The sequence below is a fragment of the Microcebus murinus genome, chromosome 29 (assembly GCF_040939455.1).
Source record: "Microcebus murinus isolate Inina chromosome 29, M.murinus_Inina_mat1.0, whole genome shotgun sequence".
Classification (NCBI taxonomy): Eukaryota; Metazoa; Chordata; class Mammalia; order Primates; family Cheirogaleidae; genus Microcebus; species Microcebus murinus.
The window spans coordinates 6,763,143-6,775,768 of NC_134132.1; the positions used below are offsets into that span (position 1 = coordinate 6,763,143).

Sequence of the window (12,626 nt, forward strand, 5' to 3'; positions counted from 1 at the left end):
ACATGAATTGAAATATCCCAGATAGAGAACTTTGATTGAAAAAAATACTTTCCAAAATCCTGCCTCTATTCTACTAGTGAGAGAAATAGCAGAGTTGAACCCATAAAGCTAACAGTAATAGGATATGAGGCAATCTGTTAAAATCAAACAAAAGATGGATAATAGCTTCAGTCTGGTACAATAGCTATTTTTTTCTTTTAACCCAAGGTACCTATTAAATTATTCCAATCTGCCATTCATTAGTAGTGGTTACTGGACCTCTGACAATTTTTTTGTAGTTGCTGTTTGAAGGATGAAGAAGACGGGGAAGGCAGTAAGAGAGTACATCAATATTTTTCAAAACTCAGCTCTTCTAGATCTTTCACTTCCAATCATAACAAGTTATACACTAAATGAAGACTGAAGAACAAAAAACAAAAGTAGAAAAAAAACCACAGACATGCCACTACCAATAATATCAAAAACAAGGAAGATTAGAAAAGCTATATATATATTCTCTGTGCTTTCAAGAGGATTAATTTAAAAATACAAAATAAGGATAAAAATACATCACACTGTATTTTTTGATGACTAAATGTTTGACTACCCATCTGACCTACCTTTCACCTTAAAGTGAGCAGAACAGAACAAGTCACTTTGTTAACCTGGCACAGTTTAAGATAACTCCAATGAAGAAAGTCCAATTTCCTGATCCTCTCAGCCAAAATAAGCAAACTTAAGTTGATTTGATCTAACAACAAGCTCTAGGGAACTTATCAGTTTACAGTTGAAAACCAGAACAAGAACCAGAATTTTTATTGCAAAAAGGGAATTTAGGAATCATCCAGGAACTCATTTTATAGTCAAGAAAATTAAGGCATGGTAGTTTAGTAACTTGCCCCAAATCCTACAGTAAGCTACTAGCAAAGTTTATCTATGTCCTATGCAGAGAATTACTAAATAAATGAAATAGTTAAAAAATTATATTCAAAGAATCCAGTTCTAACATAATTAACAGTTCTTTATTAGACACCAAAGCTCTCAAAAGTAGTTTTCTTCCTTTATTAGCTGAAATAATGTAATTTTTTAAATTATCTACTTTGACTTGGACCAAAATCATAGTCAAAATGCATTTGATATTTTAAAATAAGCACACTGCAATTTGCCTGGTTTCCCCAAGAGTAAATATTTTAAATAGAATTTTTCATAGTCTAGTGGTAGTACTCCTAGAATTAGTTTCAGATGCAGAAAAAATATTTTCCAATTCTTTTCGAGGATAAAAGAGAAATCAAAATAAAACCACCCACACCTCTGTATTCATTAGAGACCCAGAGTATAGTGAGTCAAGTCTTGTCTTTTAGGCTATCATAGAAGGACAATTAGATTAGATATATGAATAAATAATAGTTACACAACAACCTCAATCCAGCAAGTATCTTTATCTTACTTTTTATTATCTAAATCCTATTTTAGAATATTGAGGTCGAGCCTAAAACTGAAGTCAAATTTTAAAAATGCACACATACATTTTCTTTAAACATTTTCTTTAATGGATATTTAATAATACTATTCAATGCAAAAAAGAAAATCCACAAAACAAAATTGCTAGTAATTTTCATATCAAAAACAAAAGTGGGTTTTCTCTCTCATGTTCTCCCCTTGGGGATTCTTGGGTGGAGGTGAGCAGAGTTTGGCAGAGTGGTAATGGCCAGGTGTTTCTACGGAGCTGGAAGGAAAAGGCAGCGCCAGGACCACAGACTGGGGAGAGGCGTGGTCTGCTCCCTCCTGTGGCCTCCCATTCCAATAATGAAGTCATTTCTCTCCTGAACCCTGTCTGCATCTGGCCACCAGCTATAACTTTCCAAAGCTTTCTCACAATCTTTTAATAGGCCCAGGAAAACTTAAATTTGATTACAAACATGACAAGGATCCACAAGGCCCTGTAAGTTCTGTTCTACTTCTACCCCTTCTTGCTGCCTCTCTAATCTCACCTCTGTTAGACCAACCTGTCTTCACACACTCTGCTCCAGCAACGCTGGCCTCCCTGACAGAGGCCACCGTACTGGCTCTGCCCTCTGGGCACTCATGGCCCAGATAGCCAATAAACTTCCCATTGTGGCTTTCCTTACTACCCTATTTTAAATTGTAATTCCTTGCCCTTGCACTCTCTATCTCCCTCGAATACTTTATCTTTCCCCATAACATTTATCACCATGAGATATACTATACATTCCACGTAACTGTTAAATCGTCAGTACCATGAAAGCAGGGATTTTTGTCTGTTTTCTTCACTGCTATGTCCCCAGCATCTACAATAGTGCCCGGCACATAAAGTCCATTAAATATTTGTGGACTAAATACATGATTCAAAGTTTGGGAAATAATACTGGTGCCTATCAAACAATTATTTATTAGACATAAAGAACACAATACTATATAAGATGTTGCCAAATACAAATAGGGTAAAAAACATGGTCTCTGCTTTCAAGGAGTCTAGCTGGAGAAACAGCACTAATATACATGGAGGAATTAGCTAATAACATAGGCAGTATAAGGAATGACTATTAACTAATTAGGTTTATTTGTCTATGACTCATAGACTCAGCCTTGTTATTCTTGATTATGCCTGGTATATAATTATTATTATTTTTGAGACAGAGTTTCACTTTGTTGTCCAGGCTAGAGTGAATGCCATGGCATCAGCCTAGCTCACAGCAACCTCAAACTCCTGGGCTCAAGCGATCCTGCTGCCTCAGCCTCCCAAGTAGCTGGGACTACAGGCATTTGCCACCATGCCCGGCTAATTTTTTCTATATATATTAGTTGGCCAATTAATTTCTTTCTATTTATAGTAGAGACGGGGTCTCGCTCTTGCTCAGGCTGGTTTTGAACTCCTGACCTCGAGCAATCTGCCCGCCTCGGCCTCCCAGAGTGCTAGGATTACAGGCGTGAGCCACCGCGCCAGCCCCTGGTATATAATTAAATAACGCTGAACTGAATGGTATAAACTGTTTCATACGCATTCAGAGGAGAAAAACATGAATGAGATGCAATAGCAGGAAAAGACCATGGGCAGGAGACGAGGTTCAGTGTGGGTTTTGTGGAGCTGAAGGCACGCACTGGCAGTGAACAGGGGGTGGGCATTCTAGATGAAGTAAATTTCATGAGATTGCATAAAGGTCAGTGAGAAACCCATCCTAAGTGGAACAGAGGGTATTCAGTGAGGAGCAGTGGTGATCTGGAGAGGAAAGTGTGAGTGGGACTCAGTTACTGAGAACATAATCTTCTGAGCAGAGGACTCAGGTCTGGAGAGAAGCTCCTGCACATGCTGGTGGTGCCTGGCCTGGATCCCCTGGAAAACTCCCAGCGGTTTAGTACATTCATCCCCCAGGTACTCCCTGCATTACTGCTAATGGTTCACGCCAGCAACTTTCTGTGGAAGCAATAGAAGCTACCTCCTAGCCCTCTTCCCTGCTCCCTCACACAACATAAGTCCAGGACAGCTAACGAATGCAGGGGAGAGGGTACAAAAGCCCAGTCCCCTTGCCTCAAGGTGGGACAGACTCTATGGTGTAATCCTGATCCCAAGTTTCCTGCCTGATCGAATGAGGCTAGACATCGCCTGAAACGAAATCCCATCTCTGCTCCTCTCAGTTTCTTTTGCCTCCCAATCCCGCTTCACTCATGTCTTTGCAAGTAACATGTGAAAGAACACCCTTAATGGATCCCTTGCACAAGAATCCCCATCTCAGGCTCTGCTTCTGGAGAAACCAGACTAAGACAAGTCAGGAAAGGAGAGTGCTACATATTCACTAAGAAAATTCATGTTTATGAAGCAAAGAGCTGCACTGAAAAAGTATTCTTCTAGGTAATTCAGTTTGGAAGGAGAATTCAGAGCAGTTTGGTTGGTGTGAGGTGGGATAAAGAAGTGACCGGAGGCCAATTAAGAATGCTGCTCAAATTCAGAAATAAGTGGAAAAAAACCCACATTTGCTTTGGTATGAGAGAGAGAACTTACAGAAAGAATGGCCCTGGTATAGGGAAGAACCAAAGATAACTTTTCAAAGTTTTTATTTTTCCCTTAAAAGGCAAAAGTATTTCTTCAGTAGCATTGTCAATGTTATACCATGAAGTTTTTCAGATGTGCACACTATGAAAACAGGCTGACATTACTTAACACAAGACAGTGTTCAAACACATGAAGAGAATTACAATGAATAACAATGGGACTCTAAAATGCTCTCATATTTTGGGCCGCTGCATGCCTATATTCACAAATATGAAGCTAAAATTAAATAGTGTACCCCAATATTTAAAATTAAGTATGTTTTGCAAGTTAGTTTGTTAAATTTTGTACTTAAGTAACCTAAAAGAATCTTTATTAGAGTCAGTAGCAGATTGCTATAATTGGAAATGCATCCAAACAGAATAACATCTGGTTCATCTAGTCATACGGGGCCCAGAACTATTTCAGCAGAAAATAAGATACTGGGTCCTGGGTCATAAAATAAGCAGCACAATGTGAAAAGAAGCAGGCTGGAATGAAAGAAATGACATGCAGCCCATAAAAAGAAGACATACCCTTACATAAACTTGCAATTTTAGAATGGGAGAAACAGCCCATCATCATCTGTATTTGTCTTGTTTCCTTGCTACCTCAGACAAATGAAGCTTCTTGACCTCTTGGTTCTTTTTCAAAATTCATACTTGGTAAAACTGCTTAACAAAATGACTACTTTCATTTGGTTGGTGCTGTTATGTCTAAATATAGAGAATAGAAGAATACTATTAAAAGAGAATTTTTTTAGTGATAGATTACTTTTCTCATTGACTACTTTTCTATGCAGTAGCTAGGAAAATTTAAAATACATGTAACAACGGATTCAGCAGTCCCACTAAAAGGAATTTCTCCTGCTAAAAATAAAAAAAGACCGCAGAGAAGGAACTGGTTAGAAAGTCATGCTACATCAAAGCAGATCCATACATCTAAGTCAGTGTAAGTTTGTAAAAAAAAATTTCCTATTCGTTTTTAAGACAAAATTGATACTCATTCAGACAAATTAAGTATAATTTACCCTGTATAAATCCTTTAAATAGCAATCCCAAGAACAGCAGTAGCAAGGACTAAAGAAGTATTGCCAAAGTGCTTTCCACAAAACACTAGTCTAGGAGAAACTCCAAGAAAAAAGGTTCCACATTTGGACCCTTCAGAAGATACCACAAATTTTACCTCTATTTTAAAGATTCATAAATGTATGACAATTTATGGAAGACTACTAGATGTTTTGGGGGAGGAAATGGTGTTTTCCTAATTTAATAAAATACAGAATCCTCACGTTTTGTAATCATCAAAAACAAGACTTGTTTAATAAAACCCTCCACAACTACCTGGTAGATATCAAGATATTACACCTTCTTTACAAAGCTAAATTTCAGAGCTATCATTCAGTCACTCTCTTTCCATTACCTCCTTCTCCTCCCTTCTCCTCAGCCCAAGATATGCAGTGATTCTAACTTTGTAAGTCATCATAATCACAAAGAACTTAACCAAATTTAATTCCTAATCCTTACTTCCAGAAATTCTGATTCATTATAAAAATCAATACTTTTAACAAGCATTCCAGATTATTTTAATGCAGGTTCAATGTTGTGATGCTCAAAATACCTGATATACTATAATCCACATAATGATTAACTATTTTATAATTGAGGCCAGATTGACTTGAAGAAGTTCAAAAAGTCTAGCCTTGAAATGGGCAAATTAGAAGTTATTTTCTACTCAAAAACAAACAAAAAAATAAATAAATAAAAGGGAAAAAGACAAACAAAGGAAAGCCAAACCACACCCTAAGAGAATATCCTCTAATATGCTGTTTGGAATTTTAAGACCAAGAATTTTACCCTTCAATAAGCATTCCTAGCCTGTACTCTACTGAGACATTTCAAGAATTCTTGAATTCTCTGAAACTGAAAAACACATAATTTTTGAGTATATGAATACATGCCTTTTGATGGGAAAATATTCCATAGCTTTCAGCAATTCTCATATTGCGCAATTACTCAATTTAAGAGCCATTATATTTTTTTATTATTTACCTGAAACAATGGTGGTAGAAACTGCTCCTTAGTTAACACCATGAATCAGACACACAAAAACACATTGCTTAATGTTGTTTCCTTTCTCAGAGGCAAACAAAAAGCAACTTACCTTTGCAGAGTCATATTCAAAGAGCCTGTACAACCCTTAATCTTGTTCTGGGCTTCAAGATGAGTCATTCCATTTGCACTTATTCCATCAATGCTGAGAACCACATCACCTATTCTTACATTCGCCTGGGACGCCTTGCCACCATCTTTGAGCTGTAATAAACACATTTCATTAGGAGTGTCGCTCTTTAAAAATAAAGAATAATAAAGGCAGACAAAAATTACACTTTTGCTTATACCAGAAGTATATTAATATACCATTAAAATAACACAAAATTAAATTGCTTAACAAGTAACATTAAAATGCAAATGATCTCCATGTTTATTTTCTTAAATTCTTATTTGCTTTATAAAAAAACTAAAATAATTTTCTGAGAAAGGTTCCTTGATAATTTCTCCAATTTTTTATTGCACATCGATAGTTGTATGATTATTATGAATGAGGAAGAGATGTAGAAAGGATATTTCACATTTTAGAATGGAACATGTAGAAAATGAATGTCTAGCAATTCCACTACTGGGCATCTACCCAAAAGATCAAAAGTCACTTTATGAAAAAGACACCTGCACTCAAATGTTTATAGCAGCACAATTCACAATTGCAAAGCTATGGAAACAACCCAAGTGCCCATCAATTCAAGAGTGGATTAATAAAATGTGGTATATGTATACCATGGAATACTACTCAGCTTTAAGAAACAATGGTGATATAGCACCTCTTGTATATTCCTGGATACAGCTGTAACCCATTCTACTAAGTATCTCAAGAATGGGAAAAAAAGCACCACATAGACTCACCAGCAAATTGGTATTATCGGATCAACACCTAAGTGGACATATAGGAGTAACATTTATCGGGTGTCAGGAGGGTGGGAGGGGGGAGGAGAGGAGGGGTATATACAACCACAATGAGTAAGATGTGCAATGTTTGGGGGATGGACACGCTTGAAGCTCTTACTCAAGGGGGGAGGGGGGCATGGCCAATATAAGTAAACTTAACACTTGCACCCCCATAATACGCTAAAATAAAAATAAATTTTAAAAAAAGAAAATGAATGTAATCTGAATGGGGTTTTATGCTCTTTTAGAAATAATTTTTTAAAACTCTTTAAACAGCTGTATTTTTGTTTGAACACAAAGAGTAATACAGAGGGAGGATCTACTGAACAATCTTTCCTATTGAGTCCAGTTCATAGCCAGTGTTTGGGGACTGAATTCTTTCAGATCACAGGCCCAAATATCTTTTATACTGGGTATGCTTCCTGCTCCAGACATTTAACAGGAGGGGAAGGAAACTGGTTGTATCTGACACTGCCAGACTTTTTTGTATAACAGACTCCTTATTCCCCAGTCTTTCTTCCCTTACTCAATAAAATTTTCTATGTGTTTACATTACTTAGTTCAATCTCTTTCAAAGTTCATGTATATATGTTTCATTATTGCAAAAGAAACAAATATAAAGTTACAATAAATGAATGGCAGTGCAATCTTCATAGATATCTAGAAACATGAAACAAGTACAAATCAAAGAAACCATTTTAATTCAAATGACAATTCAGCATTCAATAACTACAAGCAGATGACACTAAATATTGGGTTGCTGGAAGATGGGTGAGACCAGGCCCAAAAAAGAAAGAAAGAAAGAAAGTATCCGGCATTCCTCTAGTACTTGAAACTAAATATTTTATAGAGTTTTTGTCCGTGATGATGAAAAGGTTTTAGAAATGGATAGTGATGATGGCTGTATAACATCGTGAATGTATTCTGTCAATGCAACTGAATTATGCATTTAAAAATGATAAAAATGGTTAACTTTTATGTTAAGTATATTTTACCACAGTTTAAAAAAACTGGAGGACTGCTTGAGGCCAGGAGTTCAAGACAAGCCTGACCAACATCTCAAGACCCTATCTCTACAAAAAATAGAAAAATTAGCTGGGTGTGGTGGCACCCCGCCTGTATTCCCAGCTATTCAGGAGCCTGAAGATCACTTGAGCAAGAGGATCACTTGAGTTCACAAGTTTGAGTTTGAGCTATGAAGACACCACTGACTTTAGCCAGAGTGACAGAGCGATATCCTATCTCAAAACACACACACACACACACACACACACACACACACACACACACACAACTACTGGGTAAAGAAGACATATTTACTAAAACATGAATGTGTTTTTAGGAGTAAGGAAAATGTCTTTAAAAACAACAATAACTATATTAAATGATGTTATTTTACTATACTAAATATGTGTGAAGTGTTTTAATAATTGGTATTCTTTTTATTAATTTAAATATTAAAGAAAATATTTAATAACAGAAAATACTAATTTTTCTTCTTTTCTGCACTGAACTAAATTGTTTAAATTGTGAAGTACATTTATAAAGAAAACAGTTCCTAAGGTCAGCTATGTTGGTGCTTTCTATGGGACTATGGAATGGTCACTTCACTTATGCTATAGGATTGTTATAACGATTGCATGCAATAAAAGCTCAATAAATGTTAGCTATTGCTGTATTATTATTACCTTTGATTACTAATCTGAGAAATGTGAGGGCTGCACTAGATGATCTCAAAAGCCTTATAAGGTCCCTGCCAATTTTAAAAGTTTATCTATCTGTGAACTACCTATACAAAGATATACATTTAATCCTAAAATAAGAGTCAAATCTGGAGGACTCTTGTGGAACAAAGAAACATCTATTCCCCAATACAATGAGCAAATGAACTAAAATTTGGAATCCTGGTAATGAGAGAAAGCATAAACATAAATCATCCTAAGTTTCATTTTAGCCAAAAGGGCAAACATTAAAAAAAAATTAACCAGAAATAGAATACAGCTAAATTAACCTCACCATTCTCACATAAAGTAGCCTTACAATAGAAACACTGAAATCTATGGGCATTTGTTCTAAATGTACCCAACAGAAGCAAGTTAAATATTCTCAGTCCGGTAGTAATATAAAGGTAATTAACAATATAGGAAGAAAATAATCAAATCAAAGACAGTGTCATAACCAAATAAACATTGCTTACTCATTTGTTCCAGTTGCCCACTAGACTCTCTTGAGATCCTATAATCTCAAGAATTACCTATCTTTTTAGGATTGCTTTTGTTCTAAACTACCACCCTTATTTACTGATCACAGAGCACAGAAATCCTATAGCCTCCTGAATTTTGCCTCTTCCTTGAGAACCACATCTCTGAAAATTACTAAATCTTGCCCATACTTCCATTCATCTCCCATCATAGTCCATATTCTGATCGTCTTTCACCTTGATCTTGCCTGTTGCCTACCTCAACAGGTTTCTGAAGACCCTCCCTACCTCCACACTTTCCATTTTCCTTTCCCTTTCCTCCATCTTTACATGTCCAAATGGTGGCCTCATTACCACTCACTTGGAGAGTTCTAATCGTGTCAATCTCTATTTATAAAATGAGGGTAAAAATCTTCAAATGCTTTTTGCTTCCTACAATGTCAAATAAAGTTGAAGTCTGAAATACAAACCATATGTTTCCAGCTTCAAAATGAGCTCCCTAAATGTGGGGATCATGTTTTATAATTTGCTCTTCCCCAAGAGCCTTAAATAGCGTCACAGATTTTAAAAAATATTTGATTAAACTATATTAAATTAAGAAATCAATAAAATCAGTACATCAGTTTAATATACTAAATTCTAGCATAAATAATCTTCATTTACCAATAAGGACAGAAAAATCTATTCTAATCTGAAAATTATAATCTTCAATTAATAATTAGACCTAACTGACCTAAGTAAGGTCAAAAGTCAAACTTATTTCCAGTATAACAAAATAAATCCATTTTAGACAATTAGTAATATACAGTTTCTAGGACCTCCAAAGACATGCCATGACTTCCCTTGGTAATTTTATTTATCTAGCAAACATTAGGAAAAGCCTAACTGTGTTTAATCAAAATTGTTTATCAACCAATTAGCAGAAATGAACACGCCCATTAGAATATGAACGATCTCTGATACATTCAAACTGCCATACTAACTCCTTTTTGTTTACAGTTTTTTGAGCTTAGTAATATTAATCATCTTAGGTTTCTGAAACTGACATCTTTTCTAAATCTCTACCATCTTTATTATTCTCTACCCAAGATTCCTACTCACACAGTTTAAATTTAAGGGCATGAAGGGCCTGAATTAATGATGTTAAAAGTGGGAAATGCCCAATGTACAGAAACAAATTTAGGACTGGTGAAAAGGTAATACTTCACTGAATACTACTATGAGCTTCATTTATCCCCAGAACCACTTCCTCAAGCTGTTCACTCATTAGAAAGATAAATGTTTCTTTTCTCTTAACTGGGTAGGATGTAGCATCATTATGAATTGTGAGTAGTCAAGGAAAGACTGCAAGGTCATTCATTATATACATAGCTCATTTTTTACTGATTTTGCAAATGTGAATAGCTTGCATTTGTTTGAAGCAGTAATACCTTTCTGTCATCAGTGTATCTTGTACATATTACATGGCAGCCATAAGTGTGTGTAGATTTCATAAATGCACAATGTATAGGAAGGAAGCAGTTGGGGGAGGCTCCTGGGTCAAGTTCAATATAAATCAAAGTAATCGCAAGCAAATGCTTCTCCTGTGATCTTTAGATGCATTTTTCAGTGCTACTGTCCAATTTTCCACAGACTTAATTGTTCTTGTATGCTTCTTTAGAAACATTGTTTTATGGTCTCTCTTAAGTTGCAAGCATACCCTGCTGCACATGCTGGAACTACCTCTAAGGTCAATATTTACCGATACTGAAATGAGGAAAACTAGAACTGTGTGCTCTCCAAGATACTTTCACTGAGCATCCGCATTAATTTAGACAGGAGAGGACTGAATATCAATCACCTATCCTTGGGCTAAAACTCACTCCTAGGAACAGCTGCATTTTAACCCTTTTATCTGAAATTATGGATTACAAGAAGTTTTCTCTTGAAAAGGAAGTAGGAGAGACAGAGAAAGAGTGTGTGTGTTCTGGGTATGGGCAGTTGTAAGGGAAAAGGGAATCAGGGGCCTTGAGCTTCCCTCATCTTATTTTGACTAGGAAAGCCTCAAAGGTAAATTTTCTTCAGTCTTTCCAGAAGGGTAGCTCCTGTCACACAGTGTTTTACTGCCCTGAGAAAGAAACGACCCAGGAAAAAAGTAATTAGTACTATTTACTGAGCACCAACAAACAGTAAGTCAGGAACTCTGAGGGCCCTTACTCATTCCTCACTACTGGAAGGTAGTTGTCAGTCTGCTTTACAGGTGGGAAAACAGAGCTTCAAAGTGATTAAATGACTTGTTTACGTGCACACAGCAAGACCCAATACGGAGCATAAGCTTTGAAGTGAGGCAAACGTTGAGTTCATATTCATGCTCTGCCACTTGCTAGTTCTGTGACCTGGATTTACTCTGCCTCCCAGCCCCTGTGCTCCCTCTCTTTGCAGATGGGGACTATAATTCCACAAGCCTCACAGAGCTGCTGAGCAGGTTAAATAAAACACCAGCACAGCACACACCACCAAATGCACAGGAAATGCTCTTATTGTTCATTGTTATACTAAGCCACAAATTTGCACAGGCTGGAAGCCTACTTCAAGGACCTACAGGGCAGAGAAGACAGCTTTTTCAAACTGACCAGTCAGATTTCCTTCTGGTTTGTCACTTCCTTCCTTAAAGGAAGGTCAAATATCCCTCCTTCATTCATTCTCTTCCATCTGCTTCTCTAAACCAAAACTTGTCCCCCATTGAGCAACAGAGATGGAAATGCCACACGCAGAACCTTAGCTCGCTGCACCCTCCTTCGCTGCTGACCACTCTCCAATGCTGAGATTTCCAGACTCCATTCCCACCGAACAGTGACCTCATGTCACCACCTCCCAGGAGAGTTAGTGTTGCCGCTGTACCAAGAGGCCAAAGGAAAAGAATCAATAGGGTGATGTTGATGAAGAAGCCTTTTGCTTGGGGAAGGACAAGAATGGAAGAAAACAAGAGAACACACAAAAGAGGGTATTGGTATAAAAAGAACAGGGAACCAAGATCAGGAGGGAAGAAAGACTGATGAAATATAGCAGGTGTTAGAAAGCTAGATCGAGGCCTTGTCTCTGTGTTATATATCCATAGGCACATGCACAAAAACAATATTTAAATTGAACAGAATATCAAAATAATCACTAGTTACAAAAGAGAGAAGATTTTATATTTTGATTTGCATTGGCAAAATAACATACACGACTATAATTAACTACAGAGCTAATTTTCTCACAGCAATACTTATGTGTGTCATTAAACATGTCATTAATTCATTGTTCTCAAATAAAATTTATAACTAAATTTCCCCAAAATGCTTAGCTTCCATCCAAATGTGAGATTCCAGCAGCATTTCTTCCTAAAACTTTTTAACAAAAAAGTAGCATTGTATCTTTA

At 36.5% G+C, this 12,626-nt stretch overlaps 1 protein-coding gene across 10 annotated transcripts in view; it reads right to left on the bottom strand.

The window, feature by feature from the left end:
• PDLIM5 (PDZ and LIM domain 5) overlaps positions 1-12,626 on the bottom strand; it is a 187,163-nt gene that overhangs the window by 121,722 nt on the left and 52,815 nt on the right. For all 10 annotated transcript variants that reach the window (XM_075998758.1, XM_075998757.1, XM_075998756.1 and 7 more), the window contains exon 3: positions 6,188-6,339. In XM_075998758.1, the coding sequence (XP_075854873.1) occupies positions 6,188-6,339 (152 nt within the window). The remainder of the gene's footprint in view (positions 1-6,187; positions 6,340-12,626) is intronic.